This window comes from Hippopotamus amphibius, chromosome 6 (assembly GCF_030028045.1).
Source record: "Hippopotamus amphibius kiboko isolate mHipAmp2 chromosome 6, mHipAmp2.hap2, whole genome shotgun sequence".
Lineage (NCBI taxonomy): Eukaryota > Metazoa > Chordata > Mammalia > Artiodactyla > Hippopotamidae > Hippopotamus > Hippopotamus amphibius.
The window spans coordinates 41,323,918-41,344,488 of NC_080191.1; the positions used below are offsets into that span (position 1 = coordinate 41,323,918).

At 43.4% G+C, this 20,571-nt stretch overlaps 1 protein-coding gene across 3 annotated transcripts in view; it reads left to right on the forward strand.

Moving 5' to 3' along the window:
• The first annotated feature begins 17,769 nt into the window (after window positions 1–17,769).
• MYB (MYB proto-oncogene, transcription factor) overlaps window positions 17,770–20,571 on the forward strand; it is a 33,583-nt gene continuing 30,781 nt past the window's right edge. For all 3 annotated transcript variants that reach the window (XM_057738898.1, XM_057738899.1, XM_057738900.1), the window contains exon 1: window positions 17,770–17,917. In XM_057738898.1, coding sequence (XP_057594881.1) covers window positions 17,895–17,917 — 23 coding nt within the window. In that variant the 5' untranslated portion in view covers window positions 17,770–17,894. The remainder of the gene's footprint in view (window positions 17,918–20,571) is intronic.

Consider the following 20,571-nt stretch of genomic DNA (forward strand, 5'->3'; position numbering starts at 1 on the left):
GGAGTTGAACTACCCCACCAACCACCAACCATATACTGATGAAGTTGATGCTCCTCATTTTTCCACTTCTCAGTGTTAATCCAACGAAAACAATACTTCCCTGGGCATCTTGCATCTCTCATAGACCTCTCAAAAGCCACACATTTCCAAACCATTATTTTTTCTTCAAACTCTCTTCTCCTTATCCAGAATTATGTCTCCCACAAGATGCATCATTATTTATGAAGTATTCAGAGCCAGAAACCTAGGAGTGACTCTAAACTCTTTTATTGACCTCTTTCTCAACTCAACATCAGTTAGTCTTGTTAATTCTACAATTAAATGTTACTTCCTCCCCATACCACTTCCATAATTCCTGCATACTTTTATATTCGCATATATCAAAAGATATAGCAATTATGTATTTCTATGTCTGTGTTCCCTGTTAGCCTGTGAATTTCTTAAGGGAAGACACTGGATCTTCTTGTGGAGATGCATTGACTAATTTCAGATTTCAGCAGAGTGAGATTAATTGGTAAGGGCTTGGAGCTAAGACTGCAGTGACTGTAGCCAGTAGCGTCGAGAAGAAAAGGGCTGACATCTTGTAACAGTATACAGCACTGTAAAGTTGATCTTGGATGGTGCCCTGCAGAGCTGCACACGCAGCCTGTACAGCCACCTGTGGAGGTCCTGATTAAATACCGCCATGAGTGAGAATTTGCTGAATCCCTGCTGTGAAACCAGTACCGTGACAGGCACTGGTGGGGAAGAATGAAGTATCACGCACACTCCTCTTTCCTCCAAAAGCACAATACATGACAGTACAGAATTCATTGATTTACTTAATGGAGACTGTGTCCTGGAAGAGGAGAAAAATCACTATAATGAAAGCCTTCGCGCAGGAGGTGAAGTTGAGAAGGGAGTCGAAATGGGTAAAATCTGGTAGAAAAGGAGACTGTGAAAAGGAAACAAACACACGGGTTCTGGAATGTGTTCACAGGACAGTCAAAGAGACGAGGCTTCCTGTTATAGGACTGTGGGGAGGAAGGCAGGGCAGGGGAAAGACTGAAAAGCTAGGCAGAAGAGGAAGGTGCAAAGCCTGCAAGAGTCATTAATTTGAGCAAATTATAATTTAAATTTGACCCTCTACTTAAAGTTGATATTCCTTTGGGCTCTGTTGAATTTCCTGAGGTCTTCTTCTTACATAAGAAGCACGATGACATGGATCCAACAGTCTTCGAAAGTAGAGGAAGGGAGAGGGTGTTCCTGACGTCAGTCATCAGAAACACACCAGCTGATTAAGGAGGGGCATTACTTCCCTTTAAAAGGAGGCTCTTGCTTCCTCCTAGGGACTCAGAGGCTGATCACTTCACTAGGAAAGGCAACATCAAAAGGAATTGAGCAGTGGGCAAACCAGAGTTAGAACTTCACAGTAGAACTTCAATTATAGACTCTACAAATATGTGTTTAACTACAGAAAGAGGACTTGGAGCCTGATCCAAACAAACATCTTTGTGCGTGAGTGTGATGGAAAGAGAATACATCCGTTAAAGAAAGGACAAGAAAGGAAATGAAAGAGAGGTGTGAGGCTTGTTTCCCTAAGCGCCCTCTCCAATTCTCAGTGAGTGCAGTAGACAGCCCAACATGACAGAAAACTCATCGTGAAACTGGAGCCAGTGGCAAAGCAGAATGAGCAATTTCATAGAACAACGGACATGAGGTCTGCAACAGAACTACAAAAGGAAGAAAGTTAACTGTTAAACCTCCAACAGTTATGTTCTGCCTGGTTTAGGAACAACAAAATCTAGAGGCCATAGAGTCTTGACTTTCATCCTCAGTTGTAAATGTTTTCCTTTTATAAGCTTGCTTAGAAACTGAACATACTAGACTCTAGGAGATTTTTTTTTCTGTAATTTGTTGTGCATTATCAGCTATTTACATAATTACTCTAATTAAACTAGTTACAGCAGTTCCTGTAAATATGTGAGAGATCACTGAAACATGTAATTATGTCCTTATATCATTAATTAAACTATATCAGCTGGGAAAATTACTGTAAATATGTCTGGAGGTGTCATTAGTCTGTGTAATGGAGACATAGAATTCTTTATTGAATTACAATAAAATGCTCTGCACTAATAACCCATTTAAAACACCACTTGTGATTTTTAAAGTTTAGGATCCCAGGCATAAAAGAAAATTTTATCTTTCATACCCATAATGGTTTGAAAACCTGATCAGCTTTTAGATTTCCTTTATTACTAGCTTGGGTAGAATGCAAATTGACAAGTGGGCCCAATTCTCTAGTGGTCATTCCTGGAATTGCAGAGAGAATGGGCAGGGCCTAAGTAAGCCCTGAGCTCTTCCTCTGGTAAAGGCGCAGCCAAGACCCATCCAGGAGGACATGTCTGCCTCCCACACTGGACAGGCCCCCGCTGTTACCTCCTGGATTCTCTTGTACCTCTTTTCTCAGCGTTTATGTGTAGCTGTCCCAGTGGCCCTCGCCAAAATATTAGATTAATAATAGTAGGATTCCTAGGAAAGACTGCACTTTAAAGGATACAAATGTCAGAAAAATGAAAATCTCAAAGCACTACATTTCTAAGGATTGAACTTCAGACATTGTGAGCATGATTTATGAAGCTTATATCCAGTCTCTTGTCCTTTCAAATCAGACAGCTTCTGCCTTCCCCTGAGGCAGGTCCTGCAGTCTGCATTTGGAGGTACTTCAAGCCTTCTACCAGGAAATAGTATCCTGATTCAGTCAAGAAAAAATGCAGACAGCTCTGCCTGGGGATGGCAAATGATGGCCACAGAAGCCCTTATTGGTTCAAAGGATGCTTGCTGTGTAGGAAAAGGTAACTAGGACTAAAAAGATGAGGGGATCCCCAGAGCTTCAGAAAGACACACAGGAAACCCCCTCCCTCAGAAAATAACAAACAGAGAAAGCTTTCAGTTCTTCAAGTGCAAAAAATAAAAGCTTATGACTAGAATTCTGATTCTCTTTAGTTTAATGTTTATTTCTGGGGAGAGTAAAAGGTTAACTTTGTTCTTATACCAAAATCTTACACAACTTTTCATCATTTTTGGAAATCAACATCTACATTCTGAAAGTTCTAATTCTTTGAAGTAGAAATTTCTAAGTTTTGGAAAAAAACACATGATTTTATCTTCGCTAATTATAAAATATAATACCTCCATCTGCCTCTAATCTTTGTATGTAGCAGATAACATACTCGACTAAGTTTCCGTCAAATTCACATTTATGGACTAAACAGATATTTAAAAACTAGATTTGAATTATTATGATTTCTGCCTTCTTTCAACTTCATTTCCTGAGGCAGAATTAAACTCATTCCACAAAATGACACATAATAACATACTTAGCTTTTTGGATCCACCAATGACTCCATGAATCTAATGATCACTACAAAATTCTCCCCTTTAAAAATGAAATGAATATATTCATTATAATTTACATGCAATTTAAAGTATCCTCTAAAGTCTACTCACAGACCCAGGTTGAGAACTCCAAAATACACTTTGAATTTTTAATGTTATTAGATTGTGAGGGTTCTCTGTTAGGACCTCTGGACTAAAGTGAAAAATAAACCAGAAGTCTTTTTTTTTTTCCTTTAACCAAAATTCTTTAATGAAAGAAAATTATGGCCAATAATAATGTATAATATAGAATGCTGGCCATATTTTAATGCAAACACTGGTCAGGATATCCAACCAGCCATTAGCACACAAATCCTACAAATATTGCTTGTTTCATTGCCCCATCCTTCCTTCCTTGGATGAATTTTCAAAAGGCTCAGAATATTTTATATATAGAAACTATTTTCCAACGTATTCCTGAGGTAACATTGTCTCTCCGATCCAGCAGTGCTGTCATATCTGCTCCCCCAACCCCCGCCTCAACCCCGGCCCCCGCCCCCCCCAAACTCCCGGGTGAGGTAGTCGCAGGCTCCAGAGTGTCAGCTTCTGTCTTCATGTCAGGATTCCCCTACCTTCAGAGCTATCTGGTGTTCTCAAGATGAAGCATGGCTCTGAAGATAGGTTCCTTTCCACATAAACCCCAGTAGAGGCTGGGGGACTGGCTGTGAGGAGAAAACAAAATGGGAGAGCTCTTACCCATTTTCTGAATCCCAGGAGCATCATCCCCAAAGGTGTAACTCAATAAACAGAGCGTCTGGGTACGAGATATTGCACCAGCCTCAGAGGAGGGATTTGAGTCTCCTGGAAATTATCTGCTGCTGGTCTTCCACTTGGTGACAGCCAAGCCATGATCTCATTTGAAAGCCCTCAATTAAGCTGTGCAATGCTACCTTCCAAATCAAGATTCTTTTAGATCTATAGTGAGATGGAAAAGCAATGTGAAAACTTCATTTTCCATACTGACCTGAAGTTTTATGCCTTCTGGCAAGTAATTGCAGGAGCTAATCTCTTGATCAGCCACAGTAAATAAGCCTTTAGGATCACATGCCTGCCACAGAGTTTACCCTGGGATATTGGGCAGCAAATGGAGTCTCTGATACCATTAGTGGATTAACTCGCCTCACTTAGGTAGGTATTTGTTCTCACAGAGTAGTTCAAGTGTCCTCAGCATGACTGTTTACATTAAGGAAAATAAGAATCTAATATGCAATCTTAAAGACTTCATGTCTTTTTGAAGAAAGTATTTTTTAAAACACTAAATAGAATATGCACATTAGGGATACCGTGTTTATTAGAGACAGAGGAAAAACTAGACAAAACTTAAAAAAAGCCAGGTTAATTCTAGGCTTCTTCCCAAGTCCACTGAATCGGGTACTCCCACTAGGATTTATCTCCTACTGAATGAGGTTTTTCACTCCGGTATCTAATCTGGGCCTATTCTTGACCAAATCCCCAACTCAAAAATGAATGCACCATTAGAGGTAATAGTTATGGTCCATATGGTCATTTTTTTTTAATTGGTTGTGTTGGGTCTTCGTTGCTGCGCATGGGCTTTCTCTAGTTGCAGCAAGCAGGGCTGCTCTTCGTTGCAGTGCATGGGCTTCTCACTGCGGTGCCTTCTCTTGTGCGGAGCATGGGCTCTAGGTGCACAGGCTTCAGTAGTTGTGGCACGTGGGCTCAATCGTTGTGGCTCATGAGCTCTAGAGCACAAGTTCAGTAGTTGTGGCGCATGGGCTTAGTTACTCTGCAGCATGTGGTATCTTCCTGGACCAGGGATTGAACCCATATCCCCTGCATTGGCAGGTGGATTTTTAACCACTGCGCCACCAGGGAAGTCCAATATGGTCATTTAATTCAAAGCAATAGTTTGAACAGGAATCCTATATCACCCTAGGGTGACTAAGTATCAGGCAGACAGGACGGTCCACTGAGAAAACATTAGACCAGGTGACACAGGCCAAGTCCACACCAACATCTTCCCTGGCTGATGGATAACTATAGATAACCTAAGCTCTCTCCCACAGAACTTTATGTACCTTGTATGATAATTACCACATGCCAGTCTTCCTTCACTGTGCTCCTTCAAGGCAGGGACTTGTCACATTCATCTTTGTCCCCAGTGCTGAAAGACTTTCTGGGGGCTGTGCTAGCCTTCAGCTTTGTCACTCTGCTGCTGATCCTCTTCCTGCTGACCCTGAGGAAGGTGCTCAAGGTCTTCCATCCATGCTGCCCCTGGGCTGCCCAAGGAACACACTGAGAGGGGCCCTGGCCTGCCCAGCACCCAGGAGATAGGGCTAGTGACGGAGGCAGCGGAGAGACTCTCTTCTGAGAGGGAGATTGATGGGGTGTCCCAGTGTACTATGGTCATCACAGAGTGAACCCTGATTGAATGTTTGCTGGCCTCCAAAGAAGAGATAAGTTGCTTTATTTATGCAAATATGGCCAACACAACACTATGCTGTGAATCCTGGAAATGATTTTCTAAATCGCAGAAGCAGAAATAAAAGAAAAATACAATTCTTTCTTACTATACCAAAGCAACACAAATTTTGTAAGCCACATTGCTAGAGCTGTTTTACATCCTTTTGGGTACAAATGGGGGATCAAGAGGGTATCTAAATCCGTAAATGCAATTCAAGGCTTGCTTTTTTGATTTTTTGGAAGTAGCTGACTTCAGCGTTGGTTACTTCTGATGGTTTGAGTATTTGTGGTTGATTCCCTTGCTTCTCTGAACATCAAGTCATGTATTCCATAAAAGAAAAGCTCTGAGATTTACAGGAAACCTGATCGCAATGCTACTGAAGCAGTTGTTTTCTTTAAAGAGGGTATGCCTAATCATTGACAACTAATTCCATGGCTCCAGGCATAACTCAAAGCCGGAAATGCAAAATAATTACTGACCTCAGAAGGTCACACACTCCTTCTTTGGGAAATTATGTGGAGTAAATCCTTATTCAAAAATCTCTGTGGAGTTATTCTCCATTCTACTTGCTACAATGGGTTAACCCTCTTCTAGTCCTCAAGTTCCAAAATCACTCTCAAAATGAGTGATATTCTCAGCTCACTATTTCCAAATATCATAATTAGATTATCTTACTCCATTAACCAAAAAAAGAAATTGAGGAATTTTACCTTTTTTTAGCAGAGACAGTTGTAAGGTTTCTAGGAAAGCCCACAGGCTTTGGGGTCAAAAGGCCTGGGTTCAAATTCTCGGTCTGAACTTTAAAGGTTATGTACCTTTGCACATGGACTTAAATTCTCAACTGCTCTGTTTCCTCCTCAGACAAATGGAGATCATATTACCTACCTGGCAAGGATGCTTTGAGGATTAGAGTTAGCCTACAAAGTGCCTGCCACATGGAAAATGCTTAATAAATGGTAACTATTAATTTAATAGTTGTAAACCATATTTGTCTTCTTATAGTAAATATTTGCAGTTTATGAAACACATTGACATGTATTATCCACTTGATCCTCACTTAGATTCTGTATAATAAGTACCATCTCTATTAGATAGATGAAGATATAGGCTTAAGTATTAAGCATTTTGCCCAAAGTTACACAGTTTATCTGGGAGTGCTAGGACAACTCAGGGTCTCTGACTCTAAATCAGATATGTATTTCTGCTGTCATGCGACCCTGCTTTCTATCACTGACCCAGTCAGCCTGTTTGCTCATTTAATAGGGTAAAATGTTAACTATTCAAGTAAAATTCTAATATTAAATAATTTAAATGGAACCTACTGGGAAAATTTTTCTTATTTTCAGCATTCAGAATCTGCAAATCTGATCCTTACAAGAATGGTGAGGGTGAGTGTGAAAGCCTTGAAGACAGTTTATTAATAAGTATCTGATCTTGAACAATTCCATGTTCTATAGCCTCACTAAGATAGTAGCCACTAGCTACACATGACCATTGATAAATTGAACTGTGGCTCGTGTGACTGAGGAACTGAATTTTAAATTTTAGTTATTTTTAAATTAATTTAATATTACATTTAAAACCTGACACTTGCTTCAGTTACTGGAAAACTTTTAAGTATATTTGAAACACCTGGGTTATGTAAATTTGCTTTTTCAATTGCACATTTTGTGAATCCTCATAACAGATCAAATATTTCTGATAAAAATTTAGCATATGAGTTGAGATGTGCTGTAAGTACCAAAAAAATGCAGACTATCTTCTTAATAATTTTTAATATTGATGGTGTGTTGAAATGATAATATTTTAGGTCTATTAGGTTAAATACAAATATTGTTACAATTAGGGTTGTTAGTTTCTCTTTGCTTTTTTAAAACATGGCCACAAAACATTTTTGAAGTAGATATATGTGGCTGGCATTAAATTTTATTTGTCAGCACTAGTCTACAGAAAACTTAATCATCTGTATATCTGGGAAAAATTACAGATAATATCACTTTTCACTTTATTGATAAATTTTAGATTTTTACTGGACTGAGTCTCAGATTCTTCATTACTAAGATCTTTCAGGGATGCTACTTTCTCTGAGACAGCCAGAAAGAAGGAAAGAATGTGAGGTTTGTTTTTTTTTTTGGTTTGGTTTTGGGGTTTTTGTGTGTGCGTGTGTGAGGTAGGAATGGAGAGACAGGCCAAAGGCCGGGGGGAAAAGAATCCTGAAATTGACATAACTCTTGAATTGAAAGCTATATTCAGTCGAATCCAGTGCCTCAAATACTTATGAAATATCTACAAAGTGAAAGTGACTTGTTACATGCAGGTTATAGAACCCAAGATGCTGGTCTCTGAGGTGCTTATCATAAACCATCGAATCAGCATCACCGAATTCTGCCTATTAAAAACACAGATTCCTCGATTCCAGTGAGGCTTATTGAATTAGAATCTATTGACTCTATTGAATTGAGAATCTATTGAACCTCTGGACATGGTTACTTGGGAATCTGCATGTTGAATGGTAATTCTTATGTCACTAAAACATGAGACCCACTGTTCAGACCGAATGAAACAAAGGTTAAACATAAAGTAAGCACTCTGCTAGATGCATTGATTCACAGTGTGCCGTGGAAGGCTTTCTTGAACAAAAGGCTTCTAACCTGAGGCTGGAATGACAAGCAGGAATTGGTCACCAAAAAGGGATGGGAGGCAAATCACAAGCAGAAGATTACAATGAGCAAGGTACCTGGGCATAGATCCTTCTGGCACATGTGGTGACCTATGAGCAGTGGACCATTGTGAGGGCATAAGAATTACACGAGGCTATGAAGAGTCTTTGATGTAATGCTAAGGATTTTGATCTCTATCCTGTAGGTAGGTTGCTTTTCAGGGTGAAGGGGGCATTGGTAGGGGAGGCATGTGTAATCTGAAAACAGTTTCCAGATGACCCTGATATTCTGGTCCAGAGCCACTGCTATAAACAGAATTTCAAGCAAATGAGACTAAATGAGATTTAAGCCATCGTTAAATGGCTTTCAAGGATGCTAGCCCAGCATCAGGGGGCTGATAAGTGTCTAAACTGGAGTGGTGGTAGAAGGGATAAGGAGGGAAACTATTGGATAAATGTTAAAGAAGTAAGTTTAGCAGAAATTTGTGCTTGATTGAATGTTGGAGCAGAGAAAGTCTAGGGTGACTTCCAAGTGCCTGGTTTGACTAACTGAAAGGGAGGTGATGCCTTTCACTGAGAGAGAACACCAACAACTCAGCCTATTCTGATTTCAAAACTTTGTTTGGCATGTTCTTTGGAATGAGTCATTCTCTGCAAAACCTGTTGACAGTCTTCAAAAGAAATCAATCAATCTATAACATGGCACAAGATTGTACCACTACGCCGGAAACACATCAGGTTTTGCAGTAAAATCTGTTCCCACGTTACATTTTCAAAGAAACCTGTTTACTGTGAAATACTTTTAGGGTTTGAATCAACATTATCATCATGAAAATTCTGATATTTACATACTGAAAGGTATCTTTAAATACACTGCAGTGAGATTTTTTTAAACTTTTAAACATTAGTAATACCTATTTCATATATCAATATGTGGGAAATTGTGAATTTTAAAAGTAGTCTGAGGATAAGAAGTATCTTCTTTCTAAAAGTATTTTGCATATGTATTGCTCTTTAATTGTCCTATGAGGATATCATTAACTCCCAGTTATTTAAAAGAAAGAAAAAGCACCGATAGGGCTTTCAGAAAAGAAACCATATGTAACCTAAACTAAAACATAATTTAGAATTGTTATAGGAGAACTTTCGTGTGCCTAACATTTTTCAAACAAAATTTTGCCTTTCGGTTGCAAAAGTGCTCTCGGTCAGGCTTTAAACTAAAATAGGATCAGATAAGCCTCCCCAAGCTCCCATCAGGGCTAGCACTTTGGAACATTTTCATAATTGTAATACAAAAGATTATAAACAACTTGACATAGTTTCTTTAGAGACTATTTTTCTTTAGAGGCTATTTCTTTAGAGGCTATTTTCTTTATAAAAAGTAAAATGTTTGCTTAACACAAGTATTTAAATCAAATTAAGATAATTCTGGGAATCAATATTTTTCAAAAGCCAATTGACTATTTTTATTTATTTCCTTAGGACCACTACTAACACCAGAAAGTAAATTAGAGTAAATAATCTCTAAAGATGTCACAACTTTTGTAGTATTGGTCTTACACCTCCACACATTTTTTATATTTCTAGCAATACATTTAAATGGAAAGAGTAGAGTGGTGATATACTTTATTCCAACAGGGTTCACATTTTAAATTATGTAGCCCACTTGATTTGAAGGGCCAAAGAAAATAACAACTACCTTAAAGCTATTCCCCTGTTCTTATTCTGGTGGAGGAAAGAACTTCATTTTCTTAGACTGCGGGTTCAGATAGAAGGAAGGAAGGACGGAAGGTAGGGAGGGAGGAAGGGAGGAAGGAAAGAAGGAAGGAAAGAAGGAAGAAAGGAAGGAAGAAGGAAAGACATACTAGTGATTAGAAAAGATGACAGTTCTTACCAAGTGGTTTTCACAAAGACTAAGAAAGCTTTTCATATTTGCTGGACGTAAGCACTCATTCACTCATTGAGTTTGTGACTAGTTTCAAAATGGATGGCTCCTTGAGATAAAGGAATAGAATTCAATATTACATAAAGATGTATTAAAGTAAATAACGATAAATATATAAAGATAGAATAGAAATGGAAGAAATAAAATTCAGAAAAACAATATGTGAAAAAAACATGCCTTGAAAGAAAACAGCTCCAGAGTCAAGTTGCCAAAAAGACAACAATCTATGTAAATACTAGGAATAAAGCACTACTACTAAGATTAAAACGATGGTGTTGATATAATTTGTAAGGTTATCAAACTTTACCTGATGGCAGAATTGAATCCATATAAGGGAATCCAATTTGAGAAGAATTATAGGAACGTAAAGGAGGAGGAATTAAAAGTTGGGGGCTACCATAGAGTAGCGAACTCAGAGTTTGGAATAAAAATCTTGGGTTTAAACAATCCCAGATCTTTAATTTATTATCTCTGTGACCCTGGGAAAATCACTTCACCTCTCTCAACCTCAGTTATCCCCACCCAAAAATGGAGAAAATAATATCTAGGAGGGGAAAAATCAGAGGCAGAAAGATAAGAACTGCTGTGGGGATTAAATGAGATAATATATGACAAAGCCTGTTGTAAACTCTAAAACCCAAATACCAGGCATTAAATGTATTTTTAAAAATATTTACCTATGTACTTTTGGCTGCATTGGGTCTTTGTTGCAGTGGGCACCCGGGCTTCTCTCTAGTTGCAGCCCTCGGGCTTAGTTGCTCTACAGCATGTAGGATCTTGTTCCCTGACCAGGGATCAAACCCGCATCCCCTCCATTGGAAGGTGGATTCTTAACCATTGGACCACCAGGGAAGTCCCCATTAAATGTATTTTTTTAAAAAGAAGCACACACACACACAACAGTTCCAGCGAATTCCTCATCAATTGTCAACAGCACCACAAACATTTATGTGTATCTTTGTGCTCAAGATTCTGCTCCAGGAACTGAGTGTAGAGAAAGGTGGAATATACACCCCTCTCCTCTAGCTTATAATCAGAACTCAAGAGGAGATAAGGCACATTATAAAAAATAAAGACACAGAAAAGAGATAAGTAAATAAACAGCAAAGGAAGGTAATGCACGCCATATGCTCAATAAAAAGCAGGGAAGAAACACAACTGACAGGCGGGCGCAATGACTGTGGATTAAGGAAGTCTCAGAGGACTTCAGAAGAAAGGCTGGGCTTCAGCAGGACCTGAGGGATGGCGGGGGGCGGGGGGGGGGGTCACTTATGTAAGCAGAGAGGAGGAAGGAAAGCATTGCAGGCAGGAGGCATGGTGTAAGCAAAGGCCCTGAGATTGCCAATGGTTTTTTGCGGAGGAAGCTGAGTGAACAGAGCGCGGCAGGAGATAAGGTTGGAAGGGAGGTGTGTTGTAAAGCAGAGTGACACTCAGCCAGTGCACCCACCTGGAGCTATACAGGTTGTGCTTAGCCAGGCCTTCTGATTGGTCAGTACAAGAGCCATCCCACTTATTAAATACCATCACTGGGGGGCGGGTAGGCTGGGTAGGCTGCGTAGGCCCAGAGGGCAGAGCAAGCTCAAGACAGGGAATGCCAAGTGAAGGAGTTCAGGTCTTACCTTCTTGACATTAGGGAGCAGTGATGGGATTTTAACATATGACTAAACTGCCAGAGGTGGTTAGAGTGAGATTAATCAAGTGGTGAGATGAGAATGGATGGGTGAGAAAGAGATCATAGAGGGGAAAATTAGTTGGGGTGGAGGGTGGGACCGCTGTTATGGTAGTTTGTGGAGATGCAATGATAATCTAGGAGAAGGTGGTGACAATAGGAGTGGAACAGAGGTCTTGAACCAGGAAGAATCATATAGCAAAAGGCCCTGTTCTTTTTACAAGCTCATGCCTCACACAGTATGATAAAAACAAACCGTGGAAACATTGTCAGGTTTAAGGAGGTAAAATGGGAGACCTAGGTACTTGGGGGGGAAACAGGATATTGAAGACTGGAAGCACCTTTCAAGCTCTCCTCTGCAGTCTCTGCATTTTGAAGGTTTGGAATACGGGGCTCAGAGAAGTTGCAGCCTGCTGTACATTTAATGAACCTGCCTTGCCCACCTCGTCATTTCGTCACTCCAATAAGCCCCTAAGTGTTATTTCTATTACAATTTCTATTCATAAAAGCTTGCTATTTTGTCGACTGACTCTGAAAGCTGCTATTTTACATTTATTACACATGTGGGGGAAGAATGGAGAGGGAGGAGGAATGGGCCAAGAACAGCTGTGAGAAGAGAGGAGAGAAAAATTGCTTCTGTAAACTGGTTTTGAGGACTTTCCCCCAACCTTTGAAAAGACAGGACTGCCACTTGGAGAAAAATTATTTTCTAAAGAAGAAAGCGGTGAGGCCTTCATCCTCTCAGAAGTGATTTTCTAACCCTTGTTCACCACCTATACGCAGGGCACGAAAACAGCAACGTAGGGCTGCTAACCAGGAAGTACTTACAGTAGAATGGAATGGGTTGGAATGGAATGGAATGGGTTGGCATGGAATGGAATAGAATAGTGTGAGTCAGATCCAAAATGTTTGAAAGCCACTGCCCAGTAAATACTTCTTCTCAAAGTCAAGGAAAACCGGGACTTCCCTGGTAGTCCAGCAGGTAGAACTCTGGGCCAGGGTTCAACCTCTGGTCAGGGAACTAGACCCCGCATGCATGCCTCAACTAAGAGTCGGAACGTAGCAACTAAGACCCAGCGCAGCCAAACCAGAGCCAATTTCAAGCTACTCACGTGACTTCACTGAACACAAAATTGGAAAGATATGCACATTCACATACATTACATCGTATTTCCATCATGCAGATATAATAAACTCAAAAGCATACATACAGGGAAATGTAGTTAAAATAATTAGGAAATGATGAGTTTTCAATATTTATTACCTTTTACAAATATTTAATTGTAAGTTTATGTAATTTAGCATTTAATAATGTCTGTGTCTAAAAACTGGCTCCCAAAGCTTCGCCCCAGGACACTGCTGTCCCAGCTCAACCTCTCCAGCAGGCTCTGATCCCACACTCTCTACCACCTGCTCGACAGCTCTACCCGGATCTCTTCCATAAGAAACCACAAACTTAACATACCGAAATCTAAACTCACTTTCCTCTTTGAATCTCCTTAGCGCACACTTCTCTTCCCCTCTTGACTTCCCTATTTCTATTAATGGTGCCTCCAAATAGCCATCCAATCAGTTGTCTTGAAGGTTCTGCCTGTGCAATGATCTTCAGATCTGTCCCCTCCTTTCCATTCCAGAGTTACTGTCCTAGTCCAGCCCAATTAACTAACCTCTTCCCCTACTCCTCTTCTCACTCCAATCTATCTGTGATACTGTCAGATTAATCTTCCAAATGCACCACTCTGATAATGTATATCTCCCATTCAAAATACATACACTCTGACCTGGCCTTCAGAGCTGTCCTTGCTCCAGGAAATCTGGCCAGCTCTTTACTCCCTGTGCTTGGAATACGTACAGCTTGCGGTCCCTGATCATGTACTTCTGCTCACACGTATCCCTTCCTCTGGGATGTCCTTCCCTCCTCACACACAAAAAAACCCCTCGTACCTTTTATTTAAGACTCAGTCCAAATGGCAATGAAAACATGCAGGTTGGTTGTCATAGGAATACATATATAAGTTTATGAGAACCTGGAGGTTGAAAACAAACAGGAAATGCGAAACCCAGGAATCATTTAAGGATAAAATTTTTTTGGTCACCATCCCATGTGGAGGTTCTATGAAACATATTGCACTAAGCACTTCCCCCATTGCTATTACTAAAAGGTTTGCTGTGAGCCAACATGAGGTTTATCTCAACCTATGGATTTCAATTATACATGCTACAGCTGTCATTCATTAACTGCAATGATCAAGAATTGTCTGTACTTTAACCATTTGGTGTTTACTGTAATTATTTCCCTCTTAATGCTCTGAACTAAATTGGGTTGAGGGGGTGGGAAAAGGTGGGTGGTTAGGGACATGGGGCCCCTGGGGCCTGGTCTGTCACCACCATTGTTAATCCTCATTCATCTTTGGGACACTGCTCACAGGTATTAAAGATCCACCAAGTGCCCAGAATTTCTCAGCGGTCAGAAGCAAAAAAAGCTGGAATATGCATCTTTCTTCTGTTCGCCCCTTCCCTCAGTGTTTAGAGTAAAATAAAATGCTTTCAGTGCTTGCCTTCTGGAGGGGGAGAATCATAATGATGATTGGCATGCAAGTAAGTGATTTCTTTTCTTTCGAGTTTCAAATATGAGGCTGAAGTTTAGTAGTAAAGGAAGAAGGCATAGGATGCCACAGCCCAGCGGTCACTGGCACCAACTTACCCATGGACCTAAATTGTCCTGGGTTTTTGAAAGCCTGATTCTTTAGCTCAGGAGAGGTGAGGTATGGGGAGAGAGAATGAGGTAGGGGAAGGTGGTGAGAGGCAACAGGCAGAGGGAAAAGTGTTTTGAATCAGCCTTCCTTCCCTGTAATACTGAGATTGTCAACGACGGATCTGGACACGGCTTTCATGAAAATTTTAAGTTTGGATACTTGATAAAAATGCAGTTTCCTGAGCCCTACCTCAAACCTACTGAATCATCTAGTCTCTAAGGGGGATGGCCTGGGACTGTGCATTTTTTTCATGGATACACTTTCTGATTCTGATTCTAAAGACTGAGGATCACTGGTTTAATGTTGGATAGCTATGGCCTGCAGGCTGGATGTGGACTTCAAGATAAAAATGGTTTTTACATTTTCAAAGAATTGTAAAAAAAGAAAAAGAAAAGTAGAAGAATATGCAACACAGCCCGCGAAGTTTAAAACATTTATTTTCTGGCCCTTTACAGAAAAGTTTGCTGACCCCTGTCTAGCACATTGCAAATAAAAGCCTGTATCTGAACTTAGCTCTAGCCCAGGCCTGCCACACTAAAATAACTGATGCAGCAGATCTTAAAAAAAAAAAAAAAAAAAAGATTTCGATACTAATGAAATATGTAATGCAGTCATCTAAAAATGCATTTGTAATAATAATAAGTGGAGGAAGGAAACATATAAATATAGTTACAGTAAATATTCTGCAATGTCTTTGAAAATGTATTTTTATCCATACAAGAATTTATAACTCCATTTGATTCTATCCTTCTACATACTTATCAGGTGGCAATATATCCCAGATTAGCCTAGTAAAATCATTGCATGCATACTCTTTATCAGACTGTACTTGTCTCCATTCATATTTTTGTCACACATATGAGGGGAAAAAAATGTAGACTTAAACTCCAAAATGTCAGGGGAATGAAAATATTATAAATTGCCAAAACAACATGTAGGAAAATGATGCACAAAGGGAATAAAGGAAATAAAATTGAATTCTGTATGTTTCTACTTAAAAGGAGTTTAAGAATCATAGACCAATTTCATCTAAAAATCCTGGGAAAGAGGCTGTGAACTCACTTTGGGAAGGGTTCAGACACTCTTATTGTGCCAAAGAGGCTCAGCATTTGGGAGTCATGCCAGTTAGATTCATAAAGTAATCCCAAAGACAGATGCAATTACTTTAAGGATGGTTTCTAGATGTTCTAGGTATTTTTTTAAATTTGTTTATTTTTGATATGGAGAAACTTTATTATAGACTTTAGAAATATATACTAGCTTTTAAAATACATTAACTTGCAAGTGACTTGTCTCAAGATTGTGAACTGAAATACCTCAATAATTTTGTGTTATTTTTTTCTCATGAAGAAAGGAATGTTAAAACCTAACTAGAAACTACCACTTTTTGATAAGGATTTAGACTATATTATGATGTTAAGAAACAAAGTTTAAAACACCAGACAAAGTCTTGAAACCAAGCGTCGTGCGTGCTTCACCATTTAATAAAATTATGACTCATTTCAGTAAGAAAATGCTTTTTTGGTAAGAAAAATGCTTTCTGAGCTAAGTTAGAACTGCTGGGGTACATGGGACACCCACAAACCCAGTCAGCAGAAGTCTCAAACTCCTATAAGATTAAAGGAAAAATAAATTAGTGTGTACAGAGAATGAAAAAAAAAAAAATCCCCAATGGTACAAGTGTATAAACGGAAGTAAAACTAAAACTCCCCTAAAATCCCCCAATCATCAATCCTTATAAATTCAGCACTTACATTCTCCCTCTACTTCTTCGGGAGCCCCTAGTTAGAACAACGAAAGTCTTTAGTGATTTTTATCTTATAACACAGAGTCCTAAACTACAATAAACGTGGATACCGACCTCCGTATCACAAACTCTCGAACTTTTAAAACCATGCAAGCACACGTGGGATTTCCTGAGTTCTGCTGGGGGCGGGCTGTTTGGAACCCTGTGGATTTCGCAGGTGTGTAATCCAGGGCGCGCGCTGCACTCTGCACGGGCCGCCTGGGCCGGGCAGGGTGGGTGGGGCCGGGCGTGTGCCCTAGTGAGAATGAAGGCATGTGACAATGCGAAGGTGGCGTGTTGGCTCCAGGATCTGGGTGGAGAGTGAAAGCTCCGCCGGCGTGCCCCATGTGCGAGCGGCGATAGCTCCAGCCCTATTCGTATTTGTGTCTTTTGTTAAATTAGAGACGATCTTTATTTAAAAAACAAAACCTGGCCAAACATCCTATGCAAACACGTGCTCCCATCCCCTCCTACCTGCCCCCCAACCCAACATTCCCCCACCTCCAGGGAGCTGAGTTTTAAAGCCTGCCGAAAATCCAACGTCAAACGCCGGAGTTCCTCCCCACCCCGCTCCTCGCCGCCCCCCGTGACAGTGAGGCAGAGCCCGGCGAGCTCGACTCGGGTGCCCAGGAGCAAGCCGAGTGGGGCGACGGTGGTGCGCCCACCAAACAGGAGGGGAGGCGGCATCAATGGGACCTGGCGCGGGCCCGCGCGGCCGGTGCTGGGGAGCGGGGTTTGCTCGGGAAAACGCGCCGCGCCGCGCCGGCCCCCGGCCGCCCCTCCCTGGCCCCGGGCTATCCGCCCGCCCGCCGCCTGGGCCTCGCCGCGCGCCAGGCACAGAGCGGCGGCGCGAGAGCCGAAGGGGAGCAGCGGCCCCGCGGGCCGAGCAGCCCGGCGGGCGGCAGCCAAGGCGACCGCGGAGGCGGCGGACAGGGCGCGTGCGCACTGCAGGGGCGCCAGATTTGGCGGGAGGGGGAGTGTCCAAAGCTCTTTGTTTGATGGCATCTCTGTTTACAGAGTTTACACTTTAATATCAACCTGTTTCCTCCTCCTCCTTATCCTCCTCCTCTGCGACCTCCTCCTACTCCTCCTCCTCTTTCTCCTGAGAAACTTCGCCCCGGAGGTGCGGAGCGCCACTGCGCAGCCGGGGAGGGACGCAGGCAAGCGGCGGGCAGCGGGAGGCGGCAGCCCCGTGCGGTTCCCGCGGCTCCCAGCGGAGCCCCGCGCCCGCCGCGCCATGGCCCGGAGACCCCGGCACAGGTAACTGGGATCCCGGGCGGGCGGCCGCGGGCGGGGGCGCGCTGGGCGCCAGGAGCCAGGAGAGCAGGTGGGAATTCGTTCCCGGATCTTCTGCGGGACTGTCAGATCCTACGAGGACCTAGAGCCCCTGCCTCGGCAGCAGCGGCCGCTCGAGGGAATGATGAATGGAAAAGTCTGTGCGGGAAATACCTTAGGACGTTGGGAAGCACGCCCTTCGGCTCATTTTGCAAGTTGCACGGGGGCACATTCTCTCTAGGGGGAAAAAAGCGGCATGTTCCAGCCTTGGGCAGAGCGGTGCCCACCAGCCCCGGGGAGCCCACTAGGTCGCTGGTTTGATGCCGCCGGTGTCGGCGAGGGAGTCGCAGCGTAATTGCTGGGTGCGTTGCGATATGTTTGGACTTGGAAGTGCAGAGCATATGGCAGATATAGGGAAAATGCCGGATTGTTTAGTAGCCGCAGGTAGTTCATTTAAATTTCATTCATTCTTTATGGAGGCGAAGAAGAGTGTCAGCTGACAGGCGGCTGGAAAGAAAATTGTGGGTGAGGAAAGAGTCGCTACAGTTGCAAATTGTTTTAAGCCCTGGTTTTGAAGGTTCTAATCATTATTTTCTGGGAGGCTTTCATTTCTAAAGCAAACATTGCACACCCACCCCCACGCACCCGCGCCGCACATGTCAACCGCACTTGGGGAGGCTCGCCGGGTATCCTGAGTGAAGTGCCCTTACATTTGGCCCGACGGAGGGGAATAGGGAGCGGAGGAGGGAAAGACTGGTCCGAACTGTCACTTGCTGGAGCTGCCGCCTCTGCCAGTCTCTGGACTTCCCAGACTGGACGCGCCGGAGCTCCCTGCGAGTGGCCGGGTGTGGGGGCTCGCTCGGCGGCCGTCACGGTTGCCACTCAACGGAAAGGGACGGAGGCGGGCAGCACCCCAGGCGGCTGCCGCGCAACCGGGACGCAATCCCCGGGAGCTCTTCCCCTGTGCAAGAGGTCCAGGCGCGGCGCGCGCACGTGGACGTGGCCCAGGTCGCCGCTCCTCCCCGCGCCCCGCTCGGCAGCCTTAGGTCGCCCCGTCGGAGCAGCGGAGACGGGACAGATCCTCGCCAAATGGTTCTGGGAAAAAGTCCCTGGAGGCGAAGCAAACCCACCCTCTTTTCCTCGGGTTTTTAAAAATTTTCTGTGACTTATTTGTTTTTGAATCAGCGGTCGCCGGTCCTCTTGCAGCGCTAGGAAGTTGCAAAGAGCGTGGGTGTGGGCCCTGCAGCAGCACCCTCGGCCGGGCCTGGCCGGGCGGGGAGCGGCGCCAAGGCATGGCCGGGTGCCGGAGAAAAAGGGAGGCGACTTGGGGGGCCGCTGGCTCCCTATGCCTCGCCCGGGGCCCGGCCGTGCGGGGCCGGGGGGCTGCCCCTTAAGCGGTTTCACCTTCGCCTTTGGGACGTAACAGTAGAGCGGCCGAGGTCACGTATTTTTTCGAGAGCAGAAACTAGAAGGAAGAGGTGGAGGAGAAGGAGGGAGCTGGAAAGGGGTGCTGGGAGGAGGCGCGGGCGAGGCTCCGCGCCCCGAGATCTCGACTGTCCCCGCGGGGCGGGGCCGCGCAGGTTCCCTGTGGCTGCCAGGTAGCGGAGAGAGGAGGCGGCCCGGAGGGGAGGGAGCCTTGAACCTGCCTCAGGGGGAAGAGAAACCCGGCTGTGGGCTCGAAGCCGTTTCTTGCAAGGCGAACGTCGACTCGGCAGGGATATTAACCAGGTCAGCGAAATGAGTCTGAACCCTGTTTCTAGAATCACAGTAGCGGCCACAAGGCACTTCCTCCCGCTCCCCTCCCTTTTCCCAACCCCCAACACTTCTTTTCTTTTTCGTTTCTTTGCACGGTTTGTTTCCTTGACAGAATGTAATATTCATAGTCGTACTCTTGTAACCACACCAGGTCTAGCAGGTGGGGAGTCGGGTGCATCGAGCTTGAAATCAGCCTCTGGGAGTCTTCTGACTGTTGGGTCTGAAATCTTGTCAGAGCAGATAAAGGAAAAGTTATTTCAGGTCCTCAGTAGAAATTAATCATGCTATTTAGAAGACCCGGACAATTTAGAGCGAGGAAATCGCATGCAAAACTCAAAAGGGGAGTCCCGTGCCTAGCCTGCTGATGAACCCGGGAGCTGATTGTGTGAGCAGCCCAGGACTCTCCCTGCTCCCCTCATGGCCCCTTCAGGACCTGCGGAAGTCACACACCAAGTTTTTCCCCAAGACTTTGCTTTTGCACATCCCCGATGGTGCACATTTCTGCTAAATTTTTAAGAGACACGGAAGATATGGAATTATCCTTTATTAGCACTGGAAAGTACCTTAGAAGTAGGATCCAAGCCCTTCTGTATAGGCGAGGAACTGAGGTCGTGAGAGAGAGGAAGTGATTTGTCCAACTCACGCAGCTAGGTGGAGGCAGCACTGGGACTGGCACCTTTGCCTCCAGAACCCTGGTCGTATTTGATATCTTCTCTTTCACCTGATATAGGCTGCCCCCTACGGGCGGCTGAATTTGTTGCTTATTCCCGAGTGTTGATCTGTTGCCAAGACAGTGGTGTCCAATTACTGGTTTGGAAAATGTAGTCCTTAGTTCGGAAAACGTGATCTCCAGATCCGGCCGAACTCCAGAAGTTAAATTCAGT